At 48.3% G+C, this 25579-nt stretch overlaps 12 protein-coding genes across 12 annotated transcripts; 5 read left to right on the top strand and 7 right to left on the bottom strand.

Moving 5' to 3' along the window:
* Nucleotides 1-1729: 1729 nt before the first annotated feature.
* N7529_004987 (GTP-binding protein Obg) lies at nucleotides 1730-3424 on the top strand (the record flags this gene model as incomplete). The annotated part of the gene is made up of 1 exon (XM_057240514.1): nucleotides 1730-3424. One exon carries the CDS (start codon nucleotides 1730-1732, stop codon nucleotides 3422-3424), a length of 1695 nt encoding a protein of 564 aa, XP_057099809.1.
* Nucleotides 3425-3754: 330 nt separating this feature from the next.
* N7529_004986 (putative JmjC domain protein) lies at nucleotides 3755-5371 on the top strand (the record flags this gene model as incomplete). The annotated part of the gene is made up of 1 exon (XM_057240513.1): nucleotides 3755-5371. One exon carries the CDS (start codon nucleotides 3755-3757, stop codon nucleotides 5369-5371), a length of 1617 nt encoding a protein of 538 aa, XP_057099808.1.
* Nucleotides 5372-5608: 237 nt separating this feature from the next.
* On the bottom strand, nucleotides 5609-7167 carry N7529_004985 (uncharacterized protein; the record flags this gene model as incomplete). The annotated part of the gene is made up of 3 exons (XM_057240512.1): nucleotides 5609-5809; nucleotides 5871-6334; nucleotides 6387-7167. 3 exons carry the CDS (start codon nucleotides 7165-7167, stop codon nucleotides 5609-5611), a joined length of 1446 nt encoding a protein of 481 aa, XP_057099807.1.
* Nucleotides 7168-7612: 445 nt separating this feature from the next.
* On the bottom strand, nucleotides 7613-10208 carry N7529_004984 (cell division control 45 family protein; the record flags this gene model as incomplete). The annotated part of the gene is made up of 2 exons (XM_057240511.1): nucleotides 7613-9409; nucleotides 9462-10208. 2 exons carry the CDS (start codon nucleotides 10206-10208, stop codon nucleotides 7613-7615), a joined length of 2544 nt encoding a protein of 847 aa, XP_057099806.1.
* Nucleotides 10209-11337: 1129 nt separating this feature from the next.
* On the bottom strand, nucleotides 11338-11595 carry N7529_004983 (uncharacterized protein; the record flags this gene model as incomplete). The annotated part of the gene is made up of 1 exon (XM_057240510.1): nucleotides 11338-11595. One exon carries the CDS (start codon nucleotides 11593-11595, stop codon nucleotides 11338-11340), a length of 258 nt encoding a protein of 85 aa, XP_057099805.1.
* Nucleotides 11596-12789: 1194 nt separating this feature from the next.
* N7529_004982 (GPI-anchored transamidase) lies at nucleotides 12790-13989 on the bottom strand (the record flags this gene model as incomplete). The annotated part of the gene is made up of 1 exon (XM_057240509.1): nucleotides 12790-13989. One exon carries the CDS (start codon nucleotides 13987-13989, stop codon nucleotides 12790-12792), a length of 1200 nt encoding a protein of 399 aa, XP_057099804.1.
* Nucleotides 13990-14384: 395 nt separating this feature from the next.
* On the top strand, nucleotides 14385-15219 carry N7529_004981 (DUF1014 domain protein; the record flags this gene model as incomplete). The annotated part of the gene is made up of 3 exons (XM_057240508.1): nucleotides 14385-14441; nucleotides 14539-14639; nucleotides 14709-15219. 3 exons carry the CDS (start codon nucleotides 14385-14387, stop codon nucleotides 15217-15219), a joined length of 669 nt encoding a protein of 222 aa, XP_057099803.1.
* Nucleotides 15220-15648: 429 nt separating this feature from the next.
* On the bottom strand, nucleotides 15649-16808 carry pex7 (putative peroxisome biosynthesis protein (Peroxine-7); the record flags this gene model as incomplete). Its single annotated transcript, XM_057240507.1, has 2 exons — nucleotides 15649-16549; nucleotides 16645-16808. 2 exons carry the CDS (start codon nucleotides 16806-16808, stop codon nucleotides 15649-15651), a joined length of 1065 nt encoding a protein of 354 aa, XP_057099802.1.
* Nucleotides 16809-17811: 1003 nt separating this feature from the next.
* On the top strand, nucleotides 17812-18573 carry N7529_004979 (uncharacterized protein; the record flags this gene model as incomplete). Its single annotated transcript, XM_057240506.1, has 1 exon — nucleotides 17812-18573. One exon carries the CDS (start codon nucleotides 17812-17814, stop codon nucleotides 18571-18573), a length of 762 nt encoding a protein of 253 aa, XP_057099801.1.
* A 271-nt stretch (nucleotides 18574-18844) lies between these two features.
* On the bottom strand, nucleotides 18845-19969 carry N7529_004978 (putative CUE domain protein; the record flags this gene model as incomplete). The annotated part of the gene is made up of 1 exon (XM_057240505.1): nucleotides 18845-19969. One exon carries the CDS (start codon nucleotides 19967-19969, stop codon nucleotides 18845-18847), a length of 1125 nt encoding a protein of 374 aa, XP_057099800.1.
* A 1331-nt stretch (nucleotides 19970-21300) lies between these two features.
* Nucleotides 21301-23319, top strand: N7529_004977 (GMC family oxidoreductase; the record flags this gene model as incomplete). The annotated part of the gene is made up of 5 exons (XM_057240504.1): nucleotides 21301-21341; nucleotides 21392-21511; nucleotides 21559-22366; nucleotides 22433-23036; nucleotides 23087-23319. The coding sequence occupies 5 exons, from the start codon at nucleotides 21301-21303 to the stop codon at nucleotides 23317-23319; spliced, it is 1806 nt and encodes a 601-aa protein (XP_057099799.1).
* A 365-nt stretch (nucleotides 23320-23684) lies between these two features.
* On the bottom strand, nucleotides 23685-25482 carry N7529_004976 (uncharacterized protein; the record flags this gene model as incomplete). The annotated part of the gene is made up of 3 exons (XM_057240503.1): nucleotides 23685-24669; nucleotides 24725-25110; nucleotides 25180-25482. The coding sequence occupies 3 exons, from the start codon at nucleotides 25480-25482 to the stop codon at nucleotides 23685-23687; spliced, it is 1674 nt and encodes a 557-aa protein (XP_057099798.1).
* Between the last annotated feature and the right edge of the window lie 97 nt (nucleotides 25483-25579).

The raw sequence follows: 25579 nt of genomic DNA, 5'->3' as shown, positions 1-25579 counted from the left end.
ATATACAAGCATATTTCTTTTAGGTTTGAGAATTGACAAATCCACGGGCATACCGGTTTTTTCTCCTGCATGTCAGCGACCCGAAATACTTTAGGAGAGCCACAGAAGAGTAATAAATCCAAGCGGGAACGAAACAAGCCAAAACTTTGAATTGGCGGCCTCATTTGTTGATTGGTCGCTTTGTTACATCAGGATCAGCTGGGGAGTCACAACGGCAACTCGCAGATGCAAACAGGGTAGCTGTTATGGCCCTACATATCATATGTCGAAGTCCAACGGCTGCACAAATTTGAAATACTTGTCTGAGGGGTCTTAAGAGGCGGTGGCAATCATACGGGAGAATGCAGTTGGGCGTTGGTCGGATTGTTTGTCGCTGGCGATCCTTGCATAGCCAAAGGTTTTGTCCTGCAGAGAAAATCATCTGAGCCAAATATGGACTCGCTAAAATGCAGGCTGTCTCCACATTGATCACCCGTGGATAATTTTGATAAATCTTAATACTTGATTTATTATGCATCTCGTCTCAGCCTCGATTCATACTATGTCCATGTGCTGTCGGTTGATCTATCACGTCGATTAAATATATCTCTCAGAACTCAGGACTTCAGGACTTGTTTTCTAAACTATACAATCACATCGCCTTCCTTTGCTAGACTAAACCATACGTAGGCTCTAATCTAAGGGGGCCATTCAGTATGATCTGACTCTCCGCTAACCAAGTTGCCCCGTAGTGAAAGCACACTACGAGATTGGGGCATAAGTCTCATTTGGTATAATCGCCATATGTTCCAGATAGGTATACTAAGTCGTCGAAATGCTTTGAAATCCACTTTCTAGAGAGCATAATAGCTACGGCCTTTTTCACCGCTACGAAGGGCATCAAAATAACTAAGCATAATGTTTCTGCCCTTTCATAACATTAGTATCGGAAGCTATAGGACGACGGGGCTCTGCGGACTCGAGACGATTAATGAAACTTTGGAGGCAAGCACAGGCAGTAAGATGTATTTTCACTGCTAGATTTATAGTCTGATGCACCGTAGCTAGTGATTAGGCAGTGGAAAGGGAAATAGGTCGTATAACGTCCCCTAGTGAGCTAGCGAGCTCTTCTTGCAGGGCTTGTGGAGTAAATGATGTCGATAGAATAGAGGCTAGGAGCGTGAAATAGCAGTGAAGCCCGTGCGAGGTAAGGGAGCATTTTCTTAGGACGTGTTCAGTGGTGTTTTTGAACGAGCCGTTAAACGATTCCTTCACTCGGGGAGATATTTGTTGAAGACCGTCTAAGCTAGTGAAGTCGCTGCAAGATTCGAAAATTTGCCAAATAACTTCGGTTGGGAGTTAGCGAAGGGATCCATCTTCGGCGCGATTGATAAATTCATGAAGATTGTGAATATCTCAATATGAACCAGATTGCAAAAACGAGTGTGCTCCTGTGCAAGCATAACCCAATGGTAATATACTGCACTATTAGGTGCAGTATAGCTTGGTTATCGCCATGTGATCTTATCGGGAGCTTGAGAAATCCGCTGAAGTCATAACTCGTTCCGTGTTGGCAATTGACCCCAAAACGTTTATACTTGCTTTTCAAGATCAATCTCCGACTTGATTGAATGTATTAAAACTTGAGCTGCAGAATGAGCGAGCAATAGCCGTCTACTACACAACATGGCGCATCCACGAGCCCGTTTTACCCTTCTCAAACGACCATTCCTTTCAAGAACACGTTGTAATGGAACGTTCCTACAAACTTCACAAAAACCGTGTGTCGCACGATCTCGATTTCAAAGCACCACCGCAGATGCCAATCCTCTGTCATCCAGCGAAATTGCTGTACCCGACCAGTCAGCACCGGACTTGTCGCATCTTGACCCCCCCTCCGGAGGACTACTCAAGATTCATTTTCCAAGATAAATGCCGGGTGAAAATGCATGCTGGATCTGGTGGTCATGGCTGTGTCGCATATTTGCGTGAGAAATATGTCGAAGAGGGACCCCCGAACGGCGGCGATGGCGGTAGCGGAGGAGGCATCTACATCCAGACCGTGGAGGGCTTGACTAGTCTTCATAAGCTGGCCCGCAGAGGCATTGTGAGAGCAAGCCGTGGCCGAAATGGACAGGGCAAAAGCAAGGGTGGAAAACGAGGCGATGATGTACTGATTCAGGTTCCCGTCGGCACTGTGGTTCGAGAGGTGAGCCGTTATGACCCAGTTGAGGAAGAGTGGGCTCGAATCAAGGAGGCGAAGGAGACATCCCAGAACGCCAAAGAAGAGAAGGAGGTTTGGGGGGATCCCGATGATCCCGATGATCCCGAAGCCGACAACGGAGGACTCGAATTGTCAGAAGATCCAGAATACAACCCCATTCGGCACGATCGCTGGGTACTACACCCATCCTCAAAACCGTCTGATTTCTTCATGGTACAGTTTCCGAAGTCATATCCGCGGCGACAAGCTATAGCAGCTATGGAGCCCAAGTCGCCGATTTGGCTGGATCTCTCAAAACCCATGGATAAACCTATGCTTCTGGCTGCTGGTGGTGCCGGCGGGCTGGGAAACCCTCACTTCTCAACACGATCTATGGGAAGACCGAAATTCGCATCCAAAGGCGAAGGCGGTATGATGCTAGAGCTCGATTTTGAGCTCAAGCTTCTAGCGGATGTCGGGCTGGTTGGTAAACCGAATGCGGGCAAGAGTACGCTTCTCCGCTCGTTGACCAACAGTCGGACCCGCATCGGTAACTGGGAATTTACCACACTCTCTCCTCACATTGGCACTGTCATTACCGATGACATGAAGGGCCGTCCTCTGGTAGAGTCGAAGGCTCGCCGTACCCATTTTACTATCGCAGATATTCCCGGTCTTGTTGAAAACGCTCATCTTGACCGAGGACTTGGCCTCGGCTTCCTGCGTCACATCGACCGGGCTGGAATCTTGGCCTTTGTTGTTGATCTCAGTCTTGGTGATCCCGTGGAGGAATTGCAGAAGCTGTGGCATGAGCTTGGAGAGTATGAGCGAGTGCGCGACGAAGAACCTGACTCTGGACCACCAGGGGAAGATGAAATCATCGAATGGAATCCATTTAAGGAAGAAAACGAGGAGGATCATCGTCCGTGGAAGAGAGACAGTGATGAGCCTGCTAGGCTTTCATCGAATGTCGGTCCCGATGGAGCTCTGCCCCCTCTGGCGATGACACCTCTACATATGAAGCCTTGGTTCGTTGTGGCTACCAAAGCAGATCTGGAAAATACACAAGATCAATTCCGTGCTCTGCAGGAGTATTTGTCTGGCGTCCAGAATGGCTCATTTGAACACCCATCTGGCCATGCCAAGGCATGGAAGGAGAAGGTGTGTGCTGTCCCGGTCAGTGCTAAGAAAGGTGAAGGTGTCTCTCGCATTCCTAAGTTGGTGATGGAACTTCTGGAATGATTATTGTATAGTTATTAGGAAGCCCTCTTAACTGTGAACAAAGTGTACTATATAATAAATATTGACGTATATTGGGGTGATCCAACCATTGTGTCATCTTGCCATGAAGAGAAATAAGAATAAAACACGAGAAGAAAGCAGGAAGCCTTGAACCAACAAAACAGACGTAGTCCGAAGGTGAATCCCAAGGTGAAGGAAATTTATTTCTGAGGCGGAAAACCTAGAAAGAACCAACACTTTCAGTTCCTACTTCGTCGGAGCTCGACAACGTATACATCATACATATGTAGGCAATTTGCCTCTTATTCTGTTTTCCATTTTGCCTGCGCTATGAGTCTACATGCGATACTCCCCTGCGCGCTGTCGCTTATCGCCGAACCGAAATCCGATGACCCAATCCTTCGATGCAATGAAGAGCTCGACGTGCAAGACGTCCTCTTCAACGGTACTGAAAAGGCGCTCGAGTTTTCCAACAAAAAACTAAACGTGTTTCCTTTCAGTGGGGTACAAATTCAATGGCGACGACTCTACACCGACGCGTCCATCATTAAAGCCTGCGTCATCATCATCACTAGATGCAACATATGCTCGGAAGATACATTCAAAACGCGTCTCGATGTTCCGCAACTTATTGAAGAAACCAAGAAATTCAAACATAGGCCACAAATTTCTCCAAACGCGCCATGGATATCGGAAGTCGTGCAAATCCTCGACAATGCCTTGATCATGACTGGAGCACCCTGCCGTGAGAAACTCATCGAAGATTTACTGAGCGCACTAGAGGACGCCACAAGCCCTCCACGGCTTGATGAAGACAGCGACACGGAATACTTCCGCTCAAAACGCAGGAAATTCTCACCTCCCCTCTTCCCTCCAAATGCGCTCCCCAACCCCGACCTTGAACACCCCATACCGCGTTTGTCGGCGCCATCTTTTGATTCCATCGAACTCCACATTCAAAATATCCGGACCCCGCTGGTGATAACCGACGCGATAGAACATTGGCCGGCCATAACAACGCGCCCATGGGCTTCACGGGACTATTGGTGGGAACGCACGTTCGCGGGTCGCAGATTAGTTCCCATCGAGGTGGGAAGGTCATATACCGACGAGCAATGGGGACAGAAGATCGTTTCCTTTGGAAGTTTTGTGGACAATTACATTTGGCACGGGAATCCGACATCAACCAGCTCCCACAAAAGCGAATATCAGGAAACCCAGAAAGATACCGAGACAGCCTACTTAGCCCAACATGACTTGCTCACACAAATTCCCAAGTTGCGCAGCGACCTCAGCATCCCGGATTATTGCTACATCAATCCGCCGGCCCCGGAGCCTGGAACTCCAGTCTATGATAACAAAAAACGTCAACGCGAGGAAGCGAAAGCGAAAGCAGTAGTGCAGACATCTGAATCGTGTTCAAACTCGCAGGACCCTGAACAGACCCCTGAAATAGACGCAGATGACAGGGAATCAGACGAGGAAACACATATTCCCAAGGACCCGTTGATCAACATATGGATGGGTCCCTCGTCCACTATTTCCCCTCTTCACCATGACCCTTATCACAACATCCTCGCGCAGGTCGTGGGCACGAAGTATATTCGCTTGTACTCGCCACACACGCCTGCCTCCCAGATTTACCCACGGGGCAAGGAGGTGGTCACAATTGTTGACAAGTCGGCTGATCCAGACCCCGTAACCGGAGCCCAGCCGTTGGCTAGCCATTTGATTGACACCTCTAACACGTCCAAAGTTGACCTAGCTGCTATCGAGCAGTCTCCCGCCGAGTTCGATCAATGGGAAGAGATGTGGCCTGGGTTCATGGATGCTGAGTACGTGGAGACTGTTCTCCATGAGGGGGAATGTCTTTACATTCCTGTTGGGTGGTGGCATTATGTGCGTGGCTTGAGGGCTGGCATCAGCGTGAGCTTTTGGTGGGAATGAGAACATTGCTTTTGCTTTTGCTTTACGACGTATGAACCCTGATGATTGGGAGATACCTATTTGTAGGCATCTTTATGACTTTGCAAATTTCTTCAACCTTGGAATGACATGTCCTGCTACGATTGATAAATTCCAATTAAATTCCAAATGTACAATAACGGATATTATTTTCATCTAACCGCTGCCTACACCCATATTTCATATGAATGACTTGCAGAAATGGGGTGACGGCTGCGTCTAACTCCATCCTTCGACCAGTTCACAAAGCGTTTCTTCCCCACCCACATTACCAGGGAAGACGACAAAGGGCACACTACGGTGACGACTCGTCTCCTCGTCGCATCGCCATAGAGGTACACCAGGCGCTGCCTGGCCGACAATCGTAGCACGCTTGACATTCAAGCCCTTAGTCGCAGCATCTGAAGAGGTGATACCACCCTAAGGAAAGTCAGCATTCCATCAGATCATTTAAAATAGAATGAGACAGCCGAGTTCATACCTTAGCGATGATAAACCGCGGCTGCACCTCAATGCGTTGCAAAACATCAACCAGCGCCTCGGCAACTGCAGACCCTATTTTCAACGACGATAACTCATCACCACCGGTAATAAGCTTCCGACTCGTCATAACGAGTGTATCCTTCCCAGACCGCAGATTAGACTCCGTCTCTTGGACAACACGCTGCACAGCCTGCGCTGCAGTTTCAGGAGACGAGATGAGGTCGTCGACTTTCATCTCAATAATTGCTAGCTGGCCAGTTGGGCCCCGCCGATCTGTCAGTACTTTCAGCTGGGCTGTAGTCTTGGGAACATATGACCCAGCGATGATCAGCCCACCTGTCTGACGAGGTGAGGGCAGGTGAAGTTCAGCCGCGGAGATGGGTGCCTTGGAGCGGATTCCAAGTCTAGTTGAGACAAACGCAGCGCCGGTGCGATAGAGGAAATGTTTCCCCTTCGACTCGGCTGAAAACAATCAGTATTCAATCATCCGTATTAAGAGTCAATTCTGACATACCGAGCAACAATCCTGCGACGAAGACGTGCATATCAGACTCAGCAGCAGCGTTGGCAATCACCACTCCACCCTTCGGCGCGGCAAGTAATCTCTCACAAACAGCCTGTGGTCCACCAACTCGGATCTCCTCGATGGCGACAGAGTACAATTGATCCGCGCTGAACCTCCCAGGTGCCTTTTCAAGCACATAATCCCTCAGATTCGAGCTTTTATATCCAAAAGTGGCATCTTTCGCAAACTGGGTAGCACCCGCCGGCACCAAGTTTTCGCCCTCGGCAACATAGTGCACATCATCAATAGTAAAGCGACCGCCCTGGAAAAAGAACGGCGCAAGAATGAGCGCGTCCGCAGGACCAAAGACCTTCTGTGCGACGTCGGGCTCGAGTGGGAAGTGCCCGCGCAGGGTGCTATCGCCGCGGAGGACGATGTCGACTTTTTGGTTTGTGGCACTCGCAGCTTGTGAGACGTTTGTGCAGATCTCGTGGATCAACTCCTCCGCTTCCTTTGGTGGGAGGGCGCGCGAATTCGTTAGAATGAAGAAGCCCGGCTTTGCGGTTTGGAATTCGGTTTTTAAGGTTGGAATGTCCCAGACTGCTAGGACAGAGATGTCATGGCAGGTTTGCGTGCCTGTTGGGTCGTCATCTAGTACGACCAGGCGGTTTATTGGTGCGGTGGTGAGGGCTTGGGTGATTTGTTCTTGCGCGTCGTAGGAATACTCCGCGGGGAGCTTGGCGAGAGTGCTTTCGCGGGAGAGGACTGGATACTCGCGCGGTTGAAACATAGTAATTAGTTTTCGATTATGATCTGGTCTCTGCATCAATTGAGTCTAGGATCTAGTATTTAACCTATTGGAGATTGGGTACTGATCGGATATTAGACAAGCATGCTGCGGGGATTATGCGGGGAGGTTTCGGAAGTTCGGAGAGAAGGCCGAAAATGCATAGATTCGTTGCAATAATAACTACATAGATGTAAATGTGGATTGCACTAGATGAAGTCAGACATGTTTCCCTCACAACAAACACCATAAACGCCATTGAAGACGGATGCAAGAATGAAGTCGAATGCTTGTAAGAAAGCCTCCCGTAGAAGCGATGCAAAGGTCATTATGCATGTAGCCGATTTCAGAGTCCAGTATCCTCCCATATATCCCCCCAAGGCCATCCCATGCATCGAAAGTAAACAAAGATGACTGGTCGTAGACTGCGTGAATGATTGTTGAAGATTTAGCCCACCACACTGCGGAAGCTCAGAGCTTCGAGGAAGCCACCGAGGTCATCCTTCTGGACCTCGACAACACAGTGTTCAAAGCTATCAATGCGGACACGGGCATTTGTCTCTTGAACGACCTCTTGGAAGGCAATTCCAAAGCGATTGCGGAGCAGATGCTTCCTCCCACGAGGATCTTCCTCTTCGTCGGATTCCGAATCCGAATCTGAGGACTCAGACTCCTCCGACTCTTCGTCCTCAGCCCCAGTGTCGTCTTCTCGCTCGGCACGTTCGGCAGCTTTCTTAGACCGGCGATCTGCCCGCTCCTTCTGCTTTTTATCCTTGAGTTCCTTCTTCTTCTTGCGCTCCTCCTGGCGCTTGGACATAGCAGCGAAGTCAATAACACCACCGCCACCACCAGTACCAACCACTACATAGAGATCACGATCTTCATCAAGACCAGCAAGGACAAGAGGAGTTCCTGCTGCTCTCTTGCGACCGATCTTGACGGAATCACCCCGATCTTTCTCTTGGACTCGAATTGCCTCAGCAATCCATAGTGCCAATTTCGTCAGGGCACCGGGATTTGCGAAGAGTTTGACATCAGGTCCATCTTTGACCACGGCAATGCGGAATGCGCGCAGGTGACGAATCTGATGCTTGGAGAGCAAGGATGTACCAGTGCGGAGGATAGCACGGTGTAGATGCTGAGCCAGAGGCAGAGACTCCAGAAGGATTGTGGGAGACTCGGATGTCAACGAAAGGGCGTCATACGCGCTCCAAAATCGAGGGAGTAAACTGGCTAGATCGGATTCGCCCGATATGCCGTTTTCGTTGTCGTTGTTGGTGCGTGCTGGGGGCAAGCGTCTGGAATCCCACGAAGGTGAAGTCTCGTGCGGCCCAACTTCCAGCATTGCACCCACGATAACACCTACATCTGTTGCAGAAAGGCAGGCCTTCCAGCCCCAGCAGCGCACAAAGCCCCAGCCCTCGCGGGCACTAGCACTTGAAGAGCCCTCCGCTGGCACAAGTCCATCTAACCCGTACATGGGAGCGTACTTGAGCAAACGGCTTCGTAGTACACGCTTCAATTCCATGTCCATGTGGGTATAATATTGGTGGCATTGGGTCAGGCTGATACCCATTTTAGCCAGAAGTTTGTGGAGTCGCTTGCGGCCATTCTCTGTCCAAACGTGTAGTCGTGGGGCAAGGTAAGGGCTGTGCAGCATACTCTCATACAGAGACCAGTGGCGTACCAGGAGAAAACGAGGTTCAGGAGAAATGCGAATTGACGTATCAGTTGGTGACCTCGCAGTTGTTGGAATGACTCCGTTGATCTCTGCTCTAATATCGCGCTCCTGAGTGTCAGGTGGGTTCAGACGGTGCACTTCATCGCGAAGTATTTGGCGAATGTGTTCACCACGCTGGCCACCCCAACCTGCTGAGCCGCCGGATTCTGACGTGTTTGAAATACCTACACCGGTCATCGTTCGACCACTGAGTTCCAGACTAGAGACACCCACAATAGCAAGCCACAAGAGGTCATTGTCGTCTCTTCCAAGTTCCGATGCCAGAGAATAGATCAAAGACGAGATTGGTTCCGAGTATGAAGTTCCAGACGAATAGTAGGCTTGTAAAACAGAGTCATGTTTTCTCTTGAGACTGAGTAAACGTTTCTTTAAAGTGCGTGCTGAGGGTTGTTTCGTCTCCGGTGGGGACGGAGAGTCAGATGTTGGGGTCACAGATCGCGACGAGTTTGACGAGTTGATGTCGGTCTTTTTCCGACGAGTTGGAGACGATGTTATAGAAGAGCCCTGAAGAACGTGTTAGTTCGGTAACAACTCATTTCTGAGAGGAAATCCATACCGAATTGCTTCTCCTCCGTTGATGGGGCGGCTCATCGCCGCCTGAGTCCTCATCGTCTTCACGGCCCGACCAAGATTTGCGCTTTTTCGACCCCGTTGGCATTTCATTTTCGGAACCATCATCGCTTGCATCGTCGTCATCCACTTCCGGCATCTCCAACAACGCGTAATATGCATCTCGTTCGGTGTGAAGTTCTTCTTCAATGTCTCCATCATCATACACAACAATGCCGCCATTTTTTGACGTGTAAGAAGAAGTGATGCAGCCTTTTTCCACGCCACGCTCTCGCCGTCGCGCATTGGCATCGACCTCCTCCATGGGCTGGTTCAGCCCGGCTTGTCCGCCAAAGACGTTCCCCAGGTTCCATGGCCGTCGCGCGTCAAACACCCAGATCTCCACGCCACCCATATCCTCCACTTCATCTTCTGGGCTGTTCAAGGACAGTATTTCGCCCAGATCAACCAGACCCCCGACTCCGAGACAGACAACTACACCTCCGCTGCCGCCATTGGTGGTCTGCATGGGGCGGACCAGTTCCTCCCCCGCACGCGACAAGTCGCCATATCCTGCAACTGGTTGAATTTTATGAGGAATATAGTCGCGTTTAAACAATGCTGTGAGAATTCGGCATGCACATAGCGCGTCTGGCTCCAAGGCCACGAGAATTAGGACGGGCGGGGAAAGTGGATGGTGAGATCGGAGGAGTTGGAGGTAGAGATGTGAGATGAGCTGCCTGGGAAGATACATGGCCAGCTTTTGGTTTTCAGATATTCATGCGACAGCTCATGAAGAAAAAGAACTCGTAAGAATAATGTTGAGGTGAATTGTGAGAGCGTTATTAGGAAAGCCCTTGCAGGAGACTCTCGTAGCGCCGGGGAAGTGGACAAGCGCGACGCGTCGGGCACGTGCCGGGATTCCATACCTCTTCATCACCTTGACAAAAACCAAGTATTTGCACTATGTACACTATTTATGATCAAATCGAAATGTTTCACTCCTTAACTCCTTGAATCACTTTGTAGATCTTCTAATTTCAAAGATAATAGCTCTTGTTGTTGTTCTTGCCCTTAATGCTTCGATCGATGCTTTACGCGAAAATTCGCATCTATAACCGCCCAAATTGAGCCTTGCATAATGTATAGACCACATACAACGTATGTCTGCACGACATGCATATAATATGCTCAATAGTTCCTATAATTTATACAATATTCTTTGCAAGGATCGAGATTCTACCATATCCATAGTGTGACTGTTTGGAGCCAATAGTTCTACATTCTGTCTAGAGAGTCTGGCGACACTCTTCAGTAAGGCTGCGATGCTTTCTATATGCCATTCTACCGGTCTTTTCGGATCCTTTTCATGCAAACTTGAAAGTGTTCTCCTGGTCTCATTTCAATCGTGAACATATAAAGGATAATTGTACCTCCATACCATTTATATTCCCTCTTGAGGAATCCTACAATTATTAAATCGCTTAGTACTAACAAACTCTCCAATTATTATCACTAATAAATGCCCCTCCTAGTTATAAATATTACAAGCTTACCTGGGTAGGGTATCTGTCGAGTAAAACCTCATATCATATAGCTCGACTGGGATATAAGACGCAAAGAGAGATTGGAATATAATAGATAAATACATATGTACACTATAATTACATTTTGTATCTAAAAGTTAGATATTACAGCTAGAGATAGGTTGTAGAGTGAAAACCAAAACCCATTAAAATTGCCAATCCTTTCGAGACTTTCTTCCACTCATTGCCGTACTCTATCCTAAATCGAATCAATTTTTTGCACGAAGGTTTTCGACCAAGCTTTCAATATATCTTCCACAATCTGAACAATCTGTGGTGTTGTGCTGGTCCCCGAGATTATACCATCAACTTCACTGAGAATCGAACGATAGTATGCCCACCGGAGACAGGCTTGAGAGCCCGAATGTTGGAGTGGCTCAATGATATCTTGAAGGTCCGTGATAGCTGCATATGAGGTCGATCATAAATCCCATCATGACCTTCAAAAACTGCGTTGTTTGGTGCTGGTGTAAACATAGTGCCTTCGACATCACCGCGGGTGATCTCCACCGTTAGAAAGCCACGAGCCAGAGAACTGGATAGATTGACATGCATGGTTAGAGATAACATTGACATGAGGTGGAGCCACACACGTACCTGTAGGCATGGAGTGCAATTCCAAATTGACGAAGTAGAGGAAATATAACCTCATTCTCTCGACCTAGAACATTGTAGAGACCTTGATACACACTTGACTTGACATAACCTTACTCTTCAAGACTGTGATGAATTCTGTGACCGTCTCAGGTGGAAAATTGGATAAACCAAATTACTGGCTGGTTAAGAAAAGGGGTTTTTTTTGGTAATACTAGACGAGCTGACTTTTCCAAAACGACCCTCTAGGTATTGCCTATTGATTTGAGCAGCTTGCTCGGCAACCGGCGTACCTACCAGCGTCTGGATGGTGGAAATAGAGAAAATTGACTTTAGTCTCATTAAGCTAGCTGAGACTGCCTCCAATGGATATATTTATTGCAGATGGCGTGTGTGTCCCTAATCAATCGCTCGTGGAGGAACCCCCAGCGATGACCATGTTCTCAATGATGAAGCCCCCCTCTGATGCCTGCACTTCTCCAAGCAAAGCCTCCGAGCGGTCGGGGCTTCCAAGGGGGTATCGGGTTTAGTATCAATGTGTGGTCAATTGGACATATCTTAAACCGATCAAGTATTTCTTGGACTTGTTCCACGGTGGTGAAAGTGCTGGCTATCATGGCACCGCCCAATAGAGTACTTGGCACAGACATGTAGGCGAGATAATCTAATAAAGATGTTTGTTTAATGTTATCTTTGTTGATTTGAAATCGCATTTGTCATCTGACATCCAATCCAGGCATCCGTAGGCATTTTATACATGTGCAGACGGTTGCTCGGCATCGTATAACAAGATCGCGGAACCAGTTTCGGCCAACGTTCCGGGCCCGAGCCGGATGCATGAGTACCTGTCGAGATGCCTATCGATAAACGAAGCATTAGCAGCACTCGTTGATGGAATTCGACCGCTTTGTCTAGTCTGCCCGAACCACAGGAACTCTAGAATGGGTTTGGTTGTGAATAATGGTCTAAGGGATGCTCGTCTCAAAGGAATGTAAGATAAAAAGATAGGATTCAGATTAAACACCGTACGCCGTAAGAATGCTATATACTCCGGGATCCTCACAGAAAGGGCTTAGATTCGAGTTTCAAGGTCGAAGTATGAGTTATGAGTGTGCAATGAGCCCCCAGACATAACCTGATGTTTTGCTGCATATGCTAAACAGCTGAGCGACCAAGTATTGCCCCCGCGACCCAGATGGCAGTGCATGCACCAACAACAGAAATTCCAATTAGCCGCTTTCCCCAGCTGTTGTCTTCGCCCATCTTGGTAGGCCCAACACTGCTCTTCGGTTTCAGATGCAGGGAAGATGACGGATGCAAGTTGTTGGTGGCATTTCGAGTAGAGTCACCGAGTATAGCTGAATATTCCTCGTCACGCTTCTGCCACTTCTCCACAAGCCGCGCGATCTCAGCCAGATCTTCCTTCAGAGAACCAGGCTCAGTCGCGTTGGCGTTCTCGACTTCCACGTTCTGGACATTGCCAAAGAAGTCCACAACGGTCCTCAGGCGACCTTCTTGCTCGCCTCCAGGGAAAAGATCCCACCGGACACCTGGCTGGGAGTGAATCTTCGATTCATCATAGGAATCGAACAGGTCTCCCAAGTTCAATTTGGAAGTCACGCTCGTCACCTGGGTCTCGAGGAATTCAAGGACATAATATGTCCAGCGGTCAATCACAGCGACACCAACATCGTTGTCTGCGTGGTGAGAGTAGGAAGATTGGTCGATCTCGCTGGAGCCTGTGGCCACAATGTTGGGCGAGTAGAAGTGGGTGTACATTGTATTGGCCTGGCAAGTGTCGATCATGAAGAGCAATTCGTGGTATCGTTTCTTCTCCCACATTTGTCCAAATGCGTCCGCCAGATCCCATGCGCCAATCTCCTCTGCGTCCTGGAACTTCAGGAACTGGTCGCCTCCATGCCCAGTCATATATACTAACACATTACTTCCGGCGTCAGATCCCAAGCGCTTACTGCGCGGCACGTCTTCGTCGAGGCGATCAGTCAACAGTCGAATGAAGTTCTCCACGGTTACTTCGTAGCCCCTGTAGTCCACCTCGATATTGTCGCCGTAGAGATCGACAGCACGGTCCGCGTTACTGTATACGGTTCCTGGGAAGGCATTTCGGGGGTTGCAAGCCATATCATCGGGGAGCATGAGAATGATCTGCGAATCGGGAATACCGAGACGCTTGACAGTTCGGTATAATGAGAGAACATTGGCGAGGTGACGATAGTTGAACCAGAAGCGGGATGTAGAGACTAGTACCGCCCAATTGGAGGTATGTTCAGCGGCAACTGTGCTGGCGAGAAGAAGCAAGGCGAAAGCCTGCAAGAAGCGGAAGAGCAAAGCCATTGCGACAGATGACGATCAGATCATAGTACGGCAGGGAGGAACGAACTTGATTTGCCGGATGGTGAAAGCAAGATGGGCAGCAGTAAATCAATACCTAGGTCAAGTACCACAGAAATCAAACATCAAAACTATACCAAGGCCATAGTTTTTCCAAATGACTGCAATCAGGCTGAAGCTCTCATGAGATAGGAGATTATAAATGATGAACCCGGGGAACTCACCGCCCGTGCCTGAATTACAATGACGCACGGGCCAAATTTGGTCACCGCCTTGGTCGGAGTCGGCATAACGGCCTTGTGGATCGAACCATGTAGATGAAATCTATTCCAACTTTTTCTTTTCACATCTATTTTTCAGACTCAGTCCAGCGTTTAATTCGGATATCACAATTCAACATGGGAGGCAAGAAAGCAGCAGGTGAAAACACCAAGAAGGCTGCCGGACAGGCTCGTGTATGTTTTTCTTTCTACTAACCCCGCCCCCACTATTATTGCCACATCCCTCAGCATTACGACATTTAAATCTATATTGACAGTGGCATATGTATAGAAAGCCGAGGCAGCGAATTCCAAGAAGGCAGCCGAGGAACAGAAAAAATCCGCAGAGGAGGATAAGCAATGGTCTAAGGGATCCAAGAGCAACGCTAAGAAGTATGCACAACGCTAGCCCCCAACACATGTTCTCGAATGCCGAGCTAACTCATCTTCTGCAATTTACAGGGATGATGCGGAGTCAAAGAAGGCTGAAGCAGCACGCAAGAAGGCCGAGCGTGACGCCCTTTTAGCTGAGGAGGAAGCATCTCAACCAGCTAAGGCTAAAGGTGCCAACGCGAAGACTGCGCAGAAGAAGACCCGCGGTCTCGATCTTTCACAGCTGGACGACACCCCAGCCAGCAAGAAGGGATCATCTCTCAGTGCCACCGGTATCGACAATGCGCTGGACGCCCTATCTTTGGCCGAAAAGGACACCACAAAGATTGACCGACACCCCGAGCGACGATTCAAGGCCGCCTATGCCGCATTTGAGGCGAGACGCTTGCCCGAGATTGAAGAAGAGAATCCCGGACTTCGCCGCAACCAGCGTATGGACCTTTGCAGAAAGGAGTTCGAGAAGAGCGAAGAGAACCCCTTCAATCAGGTGCATGCTGCCGTCAATGCCTCCAAGGAGGAGGTTGCCCTGCTGCGCGACAACGAGCGCAAAAAGCTCGAGGGCCGTCTCGGCAACAAATAGATTGGCCTATTACTGGATCACAGGCACTAGGCCGATGCGCCGAGATTCTGCTGGTAATAGGAAGAAAGATTTGGCTCTCAAATACCCACCATGGACTCCCGAACGTGTGCCTCTTTTGGTTAGACTTGAACTCATTTTGCACATTTCGAGACAATCGGCTGATTTGCATCATGATATCACTGCAATTCAAACAGAAGGCTGAAAAATTCAGCCCAAGTTATAGACGCGGTCGAAGTGATTTCCACATTGTACCATGCATTATGTTTTCTCAGTTGTTCCGACATATAAATTACGAAATAAAATGATAAATATACGTTGAATCCTGCAAGTTTGTGTGCCTCAAAAGGTCTGACATTTGTTTTAACTTGGCATTCAAAAATCTCGCTGAAGCCAAGTTTATAAATAATTGGGTGGTATCATGCATCCATTTCATGTCATTGCAGCCCGCACATCCCAAACATATACACTCTCATCCCAGCCCACACTAGCACACCAACCCTCATTTCCAAACAGACACCAGTCCACACCAGTCACAAATTCAGTATGTCTACCCATTCGCCCCAATTCCGCACCAACCAAAGGACCACCCGGGCCAGCGCGCATCATATCCAAATCGCCCGCCGGGTTTGTGTCTGAGCGGTCATTCCACACGCGACAAGTCATATCATAACTAGCACTCAATAGAACATTAGAAAGATGGGGTGACCACGCTAGTTTCCTGACAGCATATTCATGCCCGAGCATAGTACATAGAGGCCCTTGTTGCGGCGCCCGGATATCAAATGTGCGAATGGCACGGTCAACACCGGCCGTTGCAAGGACCGTAGGGCGGTACTTATTCCAGTCATGGGTGAGTGCCTCGGCAGGCGGGGCCGGACCACCAGGCTGGCCGGGAATAGCGGGAGCGTGTGGTGCCGCATGGATAGGTATTTGGGTGACGAGGTGGTTTGAAGCGGAGGCCGGGGTGCGGAGATCGAAGACGCGCACATATGAGTCTGAAGTCACGCAAGAAATGAGATCTGGATTGTGTGGGCAGAAGGATGCGGAGTATGTGCAGCTATGGGTTGGGAGGGTGAGGAGAGATTGTGGGCGATGAGGCGACCAGACGCGGACTGTGCCATCCCAACTACTTGAGCAGAAGCGGTCTTTTGCGACGGGGTTCCAGTTTACGCTGAAGACCTCGCGTGCGTGCTCTTTCCAGTTTTGGATGGGGAAGTCGTTCGCTGTGCAGTCGAAGAGTTTGATGCTGCCGTCACCTGAGGCGGCAAGAACTTGGTTCTCGTGAAGTTCGGACCATGCGAGGTCGTAGAGTGAGTCTTGTGTTGTGAACCTGAATGTGGAAACAATACGTCGTCAGCGATGTGTTCGCATTTCCCATGGATAGCGGGACGAGCTCTCCGCGGGGTTCGCGATAATCTCACCTACCATTTAACAGGTTGAATACCATTAGCGGTCAACTCCAGGATGTGTAGGCGACCATTTCCAACAAGGCCGAAATTTGACGAGCTTGCAACAGCTAGCCTATTGTCGAAGAAAGGGGAGTACTTGACGGCGCAGCCGTTGAATCCTTGCGTGCGGTAGTGGAGCATGTTGAGCCAGCGCCGATCGCTGAGGAACAGAATAGGAAACTATAAAAGGGGGCCCTCAAACAAATTATATCAAAACATCAGGCCTTAAACATCACCGATCAGGAAGATGCGAAATCCAAATTACGGCGAATTGATCTCGGGATTGCGGGGATCCAAATGGGCCGAGGTCCTTCCTTGGTTTTCAGGCACCACTGCTTTTTTATTGTCACGTTCATGTTTCAGTTACTTTCTTATCAATACATATATCAATTTATATTCATGGATTTTGTGGAACTTCTCTGCAAGACGACATATTTTGGTTCATATAAATCTTTATCTCACTTCATTGGAGCTCACGCAACTTGCGCGAAGGAACTCTAGAAACAGGGCTCGATGCATTGGTTCTTCGACTTTTTGTCTTACGTAGCTGATATGTGAATCACATCTGCTGGTAATATCTTATAAGAGAACTGAGAGGCCAATAACACAGTACGCAGTCAGGGATGACTGACATTTGGGGATTTGCCACATGTATATACATGCAACACAAAATTAGAGCTTCCTAGAATTATAGATCATAGCTCACATTCTTAATGCCCAGGTGGGAGAACTTCGTATATAATTTTATGGAATAGCCGAAAATATTACACCAAAATCAGCCATTGATGCTATACACATATATGTACAGAAATTGTGAAGTCGAGATTAAGTTCCAGTAGAACGATCATTGACGTCAACGGGCCAGTGTTAACCATATCAGCTTTCCGAACAGACTAGAACTACCTTAAGTCATAGATATATAGCAATTATGGGTGGATTTCATAAGATAGGTAGGCTTAGGCCAATTATCGTCTTGTCTAGAACCACATTTCGCCTCAAGCTTAAGTATGGAACGACGCCACAATCGGCCTCTTCTCGTCTGATTCTGTCCCAATCTTTTATTCTTCCTTATTGTGCCCTTAGCTTTGGAGACACAAACAAAAACAAGATGATAAGTCAAAGACACTATGAACCCCGCCCTTCCATGGGCTGCGACAATAAACTGCCTGAACACAAAGACTATAAATCGCCAGCCAGTGAATTTCTCAAAGAAGAAGTCTATCGCCTTGGGTCATTGCCAGGTCTACGCTCCCTACCACCAGGTCCAGAGCGTGACTTCCTCACTCTGTCATGGGGCCCCATTATATATCGCACATCCTACGCCCCCGAAACCAAGCGTCTTCTCCCAGTATTCCTGCGCAGCCTCAACGACTCCGTGAGCCAATCACTACACCGAACCCTGACAGGCTCCGATGAGGACCTTCGTATCCTGACACAGACATATTCCTCCAAAATATTCAGCTCGCGGGATATGTACGCCGACCTGAACGAGGAAGCGATTCGACAGGTGTTTCATGAATTCAAGGTGTCGCTGGCGATACCTGCGACAGAGCTCCCGAGCAGACTGCGTATATGTCTGATGGTTGACGATGCAGTAATATCGCATTCAAAAACTATTTTAGATTCATCCTCAATGGTTGGGGAAGATATTGTTTTGGGGAGATGCTGGGTGAAGGTTGTCGAGGAGAATTTCCCAGACTCGAGAATGAGTGATCACCCGCAAGTTGATATAAATGGTGTATCTGATTGTGCAAAAAATTATCGTGGGAATTATCATGGGTGGACGATGGTGGCTCTTGATGCATTGGTGGAGGTCTTTGATGGGCTGAGGCAGATAAAGGCTTTGGTTGATTATCATCGGGAGGGACGGGTGTACCTAGGAGAAGGAAAATGGAGCAACATGTAACGTCCACCGAAAACTGTACATCAAATCGAAACATCATTCAACCGACAACAATTGTGTCTAAAAAGTCTGGAAACGGGTATATTGCAGAGGTATTCCGCTGCAACCATACTAAGGCATAAATAGCTGCTATGTATATATTCACGGTTGAACGAGGGCCAACCTCGGAGGAAGAGACTCTGAAGAATGTAAAAAAATACTTGAAAAACGATCAGTAGAAAGATGACACCGAAAACATACTGAGAGTTTCCAAATACTTGCTAGATATAACGTTTTATTGTGAGGCCGAAAAGTTATCCAGAATAGGTGCCTGATCTTCAACTGCTTTCTTCTCCCACACCGGGTCGCCATCATCATCAAACTCGGCCCATTGGAAAAAGGAACACCCTTCTTTTCCCGGAATAAAACTAGCATAGCACATCCACATATACCGCCCCCTCGTTTCTTGCTTGCGTTGCGCACACCGAAGAATCGTATGTTCTCCACACCGACAGCGCGGTGTATAGCGTGGATGTAAAGTATCCCGATACCAACGATAGGTGACATTGATCCGACGATTTCCAGAGATGGGATGTGGAGAGACGGTTTGTGCGGGGGCGATGGAATGTTTCCACTCCTCCTGCATCTCTGCATGCATGATAAGGAGTGAGTTGTGCGGAAGATGAACAGAAATTTGTCCTTGGGCATCTGCGCGAGATGATGCAGCTTGGCTCTGGGGAGATTTTGAAACGATGGAATTTTTGTCTTCGCTCGCTTCTCCAATATCATCGTCTTGCGCTAGTATCCGACGGATGCGGAATTCGCGTGCCACGCCGAGACTCAAGCTTCCTATTACCGGATGGGGTCCAAGATAAGTTAGTTGGTCAGAGTGATATCCCACGCTCTCAGCTGGTCCATTATAGCAGTTGACGAATGCCGCGTTGGGTTTCCACTCTTTTGGTGATTGGTATTGGAGTTTTCTTCCTTCTGGATAGACCTCGCGAATCCGTTTCTGGATTTCATCATTGACCGCAGTTTGAACCCGGCGTGACACTAAGCGTAGCTGTGGCGTTGCTTGCCGTACATTCGATCGATATGTGCCTCCGTAGGTGTACTCGGATGTCTGTTGCCGGTGCTGCTCTGGCGTGGAGACATAAACGGCGTGTGTATGGGGGCTCTGTACGGTACGGTTGAAGAGCTGGAACTCAGACCGCGTAAGATGCTTTGATTCATCTAGTAGCTCCAGTAGGAGTTTGTTTGCATCTTCCGCCGGTAGGAAGTTGTGAATGATTGTACAGGGCGTATAGATTGCAATGTCCTCGGGCGAGTAAAGGTGTAGTGTCTTTCCTCTTTTTGTAGGTGGGGTTCTTCTTTTTCTTCCTGTTTCATTGATAGACTTGACGATCCCATCTTCAGTCATTGTGAAAACATGTGAGGATAGAGAGGTTTGCATGCCCAGCGAACCACCAGCAGCTCTTTTTTTATCCACGGGGTATCCCTTGCAGACCCTTGTGTGGAGAGTATCGATGAAGCCGCTTTCACGGACCCTTCACAGGATACGAGTATATCCAACAGATCATCTTGCTTGATGGCCGGAAAAAGCGATAATAGTATTGCAAGCTTGATGTCAGTGGAGTCTTCGATGGATGGATCAGACGGCCCCTGGTTTGACTTGGCCTCCTCGTTGTTGGGAGACAGTCGTTGACGCTTCCTTGATACAAACGAATCCATGGATGTTTACTCAAAAACCCGATTTCTGATCATCTCATTCTCAAGACTCTGGAAACTGTGAAAGTATTTGAGATATCTTGATTGCTTGATAAGCAGCAAAGCCACGATAAGATAATTATCGTCACATGATTGCTCTCAAATTGACCAATCACCGCGCCGTTTTATTTATAGACACATTGCTATTTGATGTTGTCTGTGTTTTTATCAGGGGATTTTCACATTTCTGAAGTATTGAAGTATTTTCCAGGGCTTCTTACAGTTGCAAATACATAGCGGTCAATTATAGTTTAGTACTGTTGCAGCGCGCTATCTTCAAATAGGCTGTTTCCCACGTTTTAAAAAGCATGTAGGACAGCTCTGAAATTTTCACCATGTATGGGATATCTGGGGTACTCCTGATTTCGGGGCAACGCAGTATGAGAGACATGGAACAGTCCCGCCTTTTATTGAGAAATATTCTTAGATGATGGTTCATGTATAGATCAAACTGAACCTTGGTAATTTCCAATCGATCTATCGTGATCGGAAGAGCGGGAGTGCGGAATTCCCCCATAGATACTATAACGATCTACATATATACATACATCTACATACAATTACATTGTACATGTACATACTTTGGTCGAACCAAAAGAGCAAGAATAAGGTTTGTGGGGTTATGAATAACCTTAGGCCGCGGGGAGTGGATTGAAGATTCCGCCCCCAAAATAAATAACCCACCTTTGTACACGGCTCAATTCCCCATTGTGCTCCCCTAATTCTCCAATGATTGGATTAGTGAAACGCCAAGTAGGCGGAATTTGCCTTAGACTCCACCGATGTGATTTTTGTTCCAATTATCTTTCAAGCCTGCGTAGACATTGGTAAAGAGCTAACCCCTCAACGCACTTCAAGATATGCGGAATCCACTCCCGCGCTTCCGCTATCTCACAAAAACGACTTAAAAGGCTGCCATGTTGAAAATTTTCCTCACGACCTGATTCTGGGTTGAAAACCTCTTTGTGAATTGTATTCGTTGCGATGGCTGGAATCCCGGATACTTATGACTATATTGTCTGCGGGTAGGATATCCATCTCAGCAGATTATTTGATTTTGCTGATCATGAGCTAGAGGAGGTACCTCTGGGTGTGTGGTTGCTGCCCGTTTAGCTGAAAACCCAGATGTCAAGGTCCTGCTGCTTGAAGCTGGACAGCACAACAAGAACCTGGAAAATGTTCATATGACAGGCGGGTGAATTTTACGCATCAATCAAAGCATAACTCGTGCTGACGAATTAGGTGGTCAAATAACTTTGATGCCGAAACCGATTGGAACATCATCACTCCTCCTATGGCGGGAGTTGACAATCGCCAGGTTAAATTAAGCCGGGGTCGATTCCTCGGAGGGTCAAGTGGGTGTAATGGCACGCTTTGCATTCGCGGCAGCAAGCAGGACTATGATGATTGGGGACTGCCTGGATGGAGTGGAGAGGAATTCTTCGAGAGCATGAGAAAGGTATACAGTGCCTATGACACGACCCATACGAGCATCCAAATTAACAGTGAACAGTCGGAGACCTTCCACCCCAAGGCATGGTTCAAAGCCGATACAGCGAGCCATGGTCATTCCGGGCCCCTTCATACAGAGCCGCATGATCTAGCGCCGATTTCCCAGCTTCTCATGGACTCATATGTCTCGCAGGGAATGCCCCTGCACCATGATATGTTTAGCACTGGAGACATCGCCCAAGGATGTGGCCATGTGCCTCGTACAGTATACAAGGGCCTCCGAACAACCGGCGCTGATTTCGTCACAAATAAGAACCAACGCGGTAACATCACCATCAAGACCGATACCATGGTCGACAAGATCATTTTCAGCAAACAGGCAAATGAAACTCGTGCTTCTGGTGTCGTGACGCAGACATCAGATGGCACCTCCAGGATCTACTATGCTAGAAAGGAGATTGTCATTTCCGGAGGGGCATACTGCAGTCCCGCAATCCTACTTCGATCAGGTATTGGCCCCCCGGCAGAACTCGAGCAGCACAATATTCCCTGCACGGTCAATCTCCCCGGTGTGGGCAAGAACCTAATGGACCACCTTGTCAGTCAATCCTCCACAGCCGTTACCCATTGGTCAACTTATCTCGAACAAGACTGACCCATCTAGATCGTATTCATGTTCTATGAAACAGAAAAGAAAGGACTCACAAACGACTCACACGTCTACCACGATGACAACTTCGACAAAACCTACCAACAATGGAAAGAAAACAAAAGCGGCTTCCTATCGACTTTCCCATTCGGCAGCTTCGCCTTCGCCCGCCTAGACGACCGCCTAAAAGACTCCCCACTTTGGCAAAATGCCCCCCGCGCTCCAGGCCGCGACCCAATGGGCCTTACACCCAAACAGCCAAACATCGAGTTCTTCAGCACGGAGTGCTACGGGGGACCAAAGCAGTACGACCAGTTCCCAATTAACCACCAGCACGCGTTCTCGATTATCGCCGAGCTGTTCGCGCCCAAGTCCCGTGGCACGGTGACGCTGAAGTCGGCGGATCCGGCCGATAACCCTGTTGTCGATTGCAACTACCTTGCTGATTCTTTGGATTTGCTGGTGCTGAGTGAGGCTTGTCGTTACGGAAATGAGGTTGTTATGCAGGGTGCGGGGACGAAGGATATTGTTAAGGGGTCTTGGCCCCCGAATTTGAACCATCATACGTATAAATCAAGGGAGGAGTGGGCTCCTTATGTTAAGGAGCATGCTACTACTTGTGAGTTCGAGCTCTGAGAGAATCGGGGAGATTATACTGACGCCATCTAGGTTATCATGCGGCAGGTACCTGTGCGATGGGCAAGAGAGATAACCCCATGGCTGTTCTTGACGAAAAGCTGCGGGTAAGGGGTGTTTCGGGGTTGAGGGTTGCCGATTGCAGTGTTATGCCCACGCTGCACGGTGGTCACACTCAAATGCCGGCTTATGGCATCGGCGAGAAGTGTGCAGATTTGATCAAGGAGACATGGAGGACAGCGGGCAATGTGTATGCTCGAATTTGATATCTCGCGTTGTTAAATCTTCTAGGTCTGAATCTGAATCTATAGAAGCAATTAATACACCCAGGCCTGCCTAATTATTTGGTTTTTCTATGTCTTCTGCGAGGTTTGCTTCTGCTTTCGAATTGGTTCGAATAACGATGATTCCAGGATGGGCTCGAAGTTTGAAAATCCCAATAGTGTGAAAAAAATATATCACTGTACTTTTATCGTCCTACGGACAAGGAGTCCTTTGCATTCAGTCAAATTGCCATTCCAGGAAAACTCCTATCAAGTAAGACATAAAACACACGAGAAGTGTGAAAGGAGTCCATAAGAATAGTGATGGTTCAAGCCATAAAGAGTAGCGCTAGAAATTTGCTCTCTGTTCAATTGCTTTCGCTGGCAGATTCCATGCTGATACTGATAGCATCATCATCCTGTTCATAAAGCATGAGCGCAGAGTCCTTTTGCTCCGAAAGAGAAGGGAATGATGAAAACGGGGTACGAGAGATGGTACAGTGGGTTTCCAAGCAAATAGCATGTAGTGGTGGAAGCAAAGAATGATAATATTTAAGATGAGCAGTGAGAACATGCTGGGCAACCGGCTCAGATGAATACATTCGAATGACCTCATTGATCTGGCCGATCAAATCTTGGATGATGGGGTGTTGAGTCAGATGGGTCTCTTGGTAGAATTTGACGGGCGTGCCGATTTTCGTTTTGAGGACCCATGTTTCGCCTGGTCGCAGTCGGTTCAATTTGCAGCATTCCACTGCGGACTCGAACTTGCATCCAGGGCCGTGGTTGACGCCCAGTTCAAGATTTGATATACAGCCGGGATTGATGCCGGTGCGAAGCTGCCGAACAACTTTGGATACCTTGCGCATGAAGTGGGATTCGAGGGATCGTGGATCGTCTGCATCGGCGTCATAAAAGATATGCCACCCAAGAGGATGGTTCGTTGTGTTCAAAGGAAAAGTCAATTGTGGGGATATCGTGTGAAAACCAATCGCTGGATCAACACCGGAAATGAAAAGAGTATCTTTCGGAGAGTTTGCGGAAACGAGCACCAAGTGGCCAAAGGCGGCTCTGGAAGAAGGAGAAAACAGTTGAGAGATCTGCCGGAGGGAGTGGCCCAAGTTTGATCCGATTCTCCTTTTCTTTTTCAGCTGGCGAAGAGAGAAAGTATTCAGAGAAATTCTTATTGTTCCAAATGAGTGAAACCCCAAAGGGAGTAACAGCTCAAACCCGCTGTTGGCACCTCCATCCACACACGCGATAGCCAGCCTGTCATGGTTCAAGACCAGATTCGAAGTCAGCACAGAAGATGCCACAACCATTGGCGTCAGAAGGCTGACGGAAGGTTGTTGCCTATTTTGTCACTAGTCAATCGAATGTACCCCCGAAAAAAATCAAGCTGACTTACAAGCTGTCAAAAAGTATGATCATGTCTAGAGGCGCAAGCTTTGTGCTTTCGCGAAGCGAGATAGGGCTCACATCGGCAGTTATGTTCACCGAAGTCCATACAGACATAGATGAGTCTGCGTTCATATAGGGCCTTCCCGCACAAGAGCGCATACTAGCGAAAGCCACTGGAAGTTCCAACGGGCACAATGGATCAGAGTCTGGCCTGGAGTCTTGATGCGAGTTAAGTTGTCCCGTTCCATCAGATGACGACACCATATCTGACGAAAGACACGGCTCTATAGAGCGATAAGAACCAGAGCTCCAGCGGACAAGCAGTTGTGGCACCAGTTGGTACCCGCTCCTGGTCATTAATCCTACTCTGGGTATGGCACGGTTTGGATACTTCTATTTGAGAAAGAAGTCAGTAAGCGCAAATTCCGAGGTAATTCAATGTGAAGAATATGAGATACGCACATGTTCAACGAAGGGGTCTTCACTCGCATCGAGACCGCTCTTGCGAATATCAGGTTTAGTGTGCTCCTGGCGAATTTTCACTACGTCGATCTTGTAAAGACTATCGCTGAGAGATGGTGTTCTGGTTGACGTCGCAAGGTCGCTCGAATCGTACCCTGTAGTCATGGAAAGTGAGGAGCGACGAGAAGGTATCTGCGGGTAAGAAGAGTTTGAAAAAGACCGCATTGCCGGTCTGCGACGAGATTTGATGCTCGAGGTCTGGCGCCTGAGGGCTGTGGGTGGAGTCTTATGTTTTCCCTCCATGATTTGGAGAAGAGATAACTAGATGTGTTCTCTGTTGGAAACAGATGGTTCGAACTCGACCCAGAGTTCCAAACTTTCTGTCGCACGAGTTGAGGGC

Source organism: Penicillium soppii, assembly GCF_028829465.1.
Source record: "Penicillium soppii strain IBT 18220 chromosome Unknown utg000004l, whole genome shotgun sequence".
NCBI classification, from domain to species: domain Eukaryota; kingdom Fungi; phylum Ascomycota; class Eurotiomycetes; order Eurotiales; family Aspergillaceae; genus Penicillium; species Penicillium soppii.
Note: the sequence above shows the minus strand (reverse complement) of the source record. Positions and strands in the feature narration are given on the sequence as shown.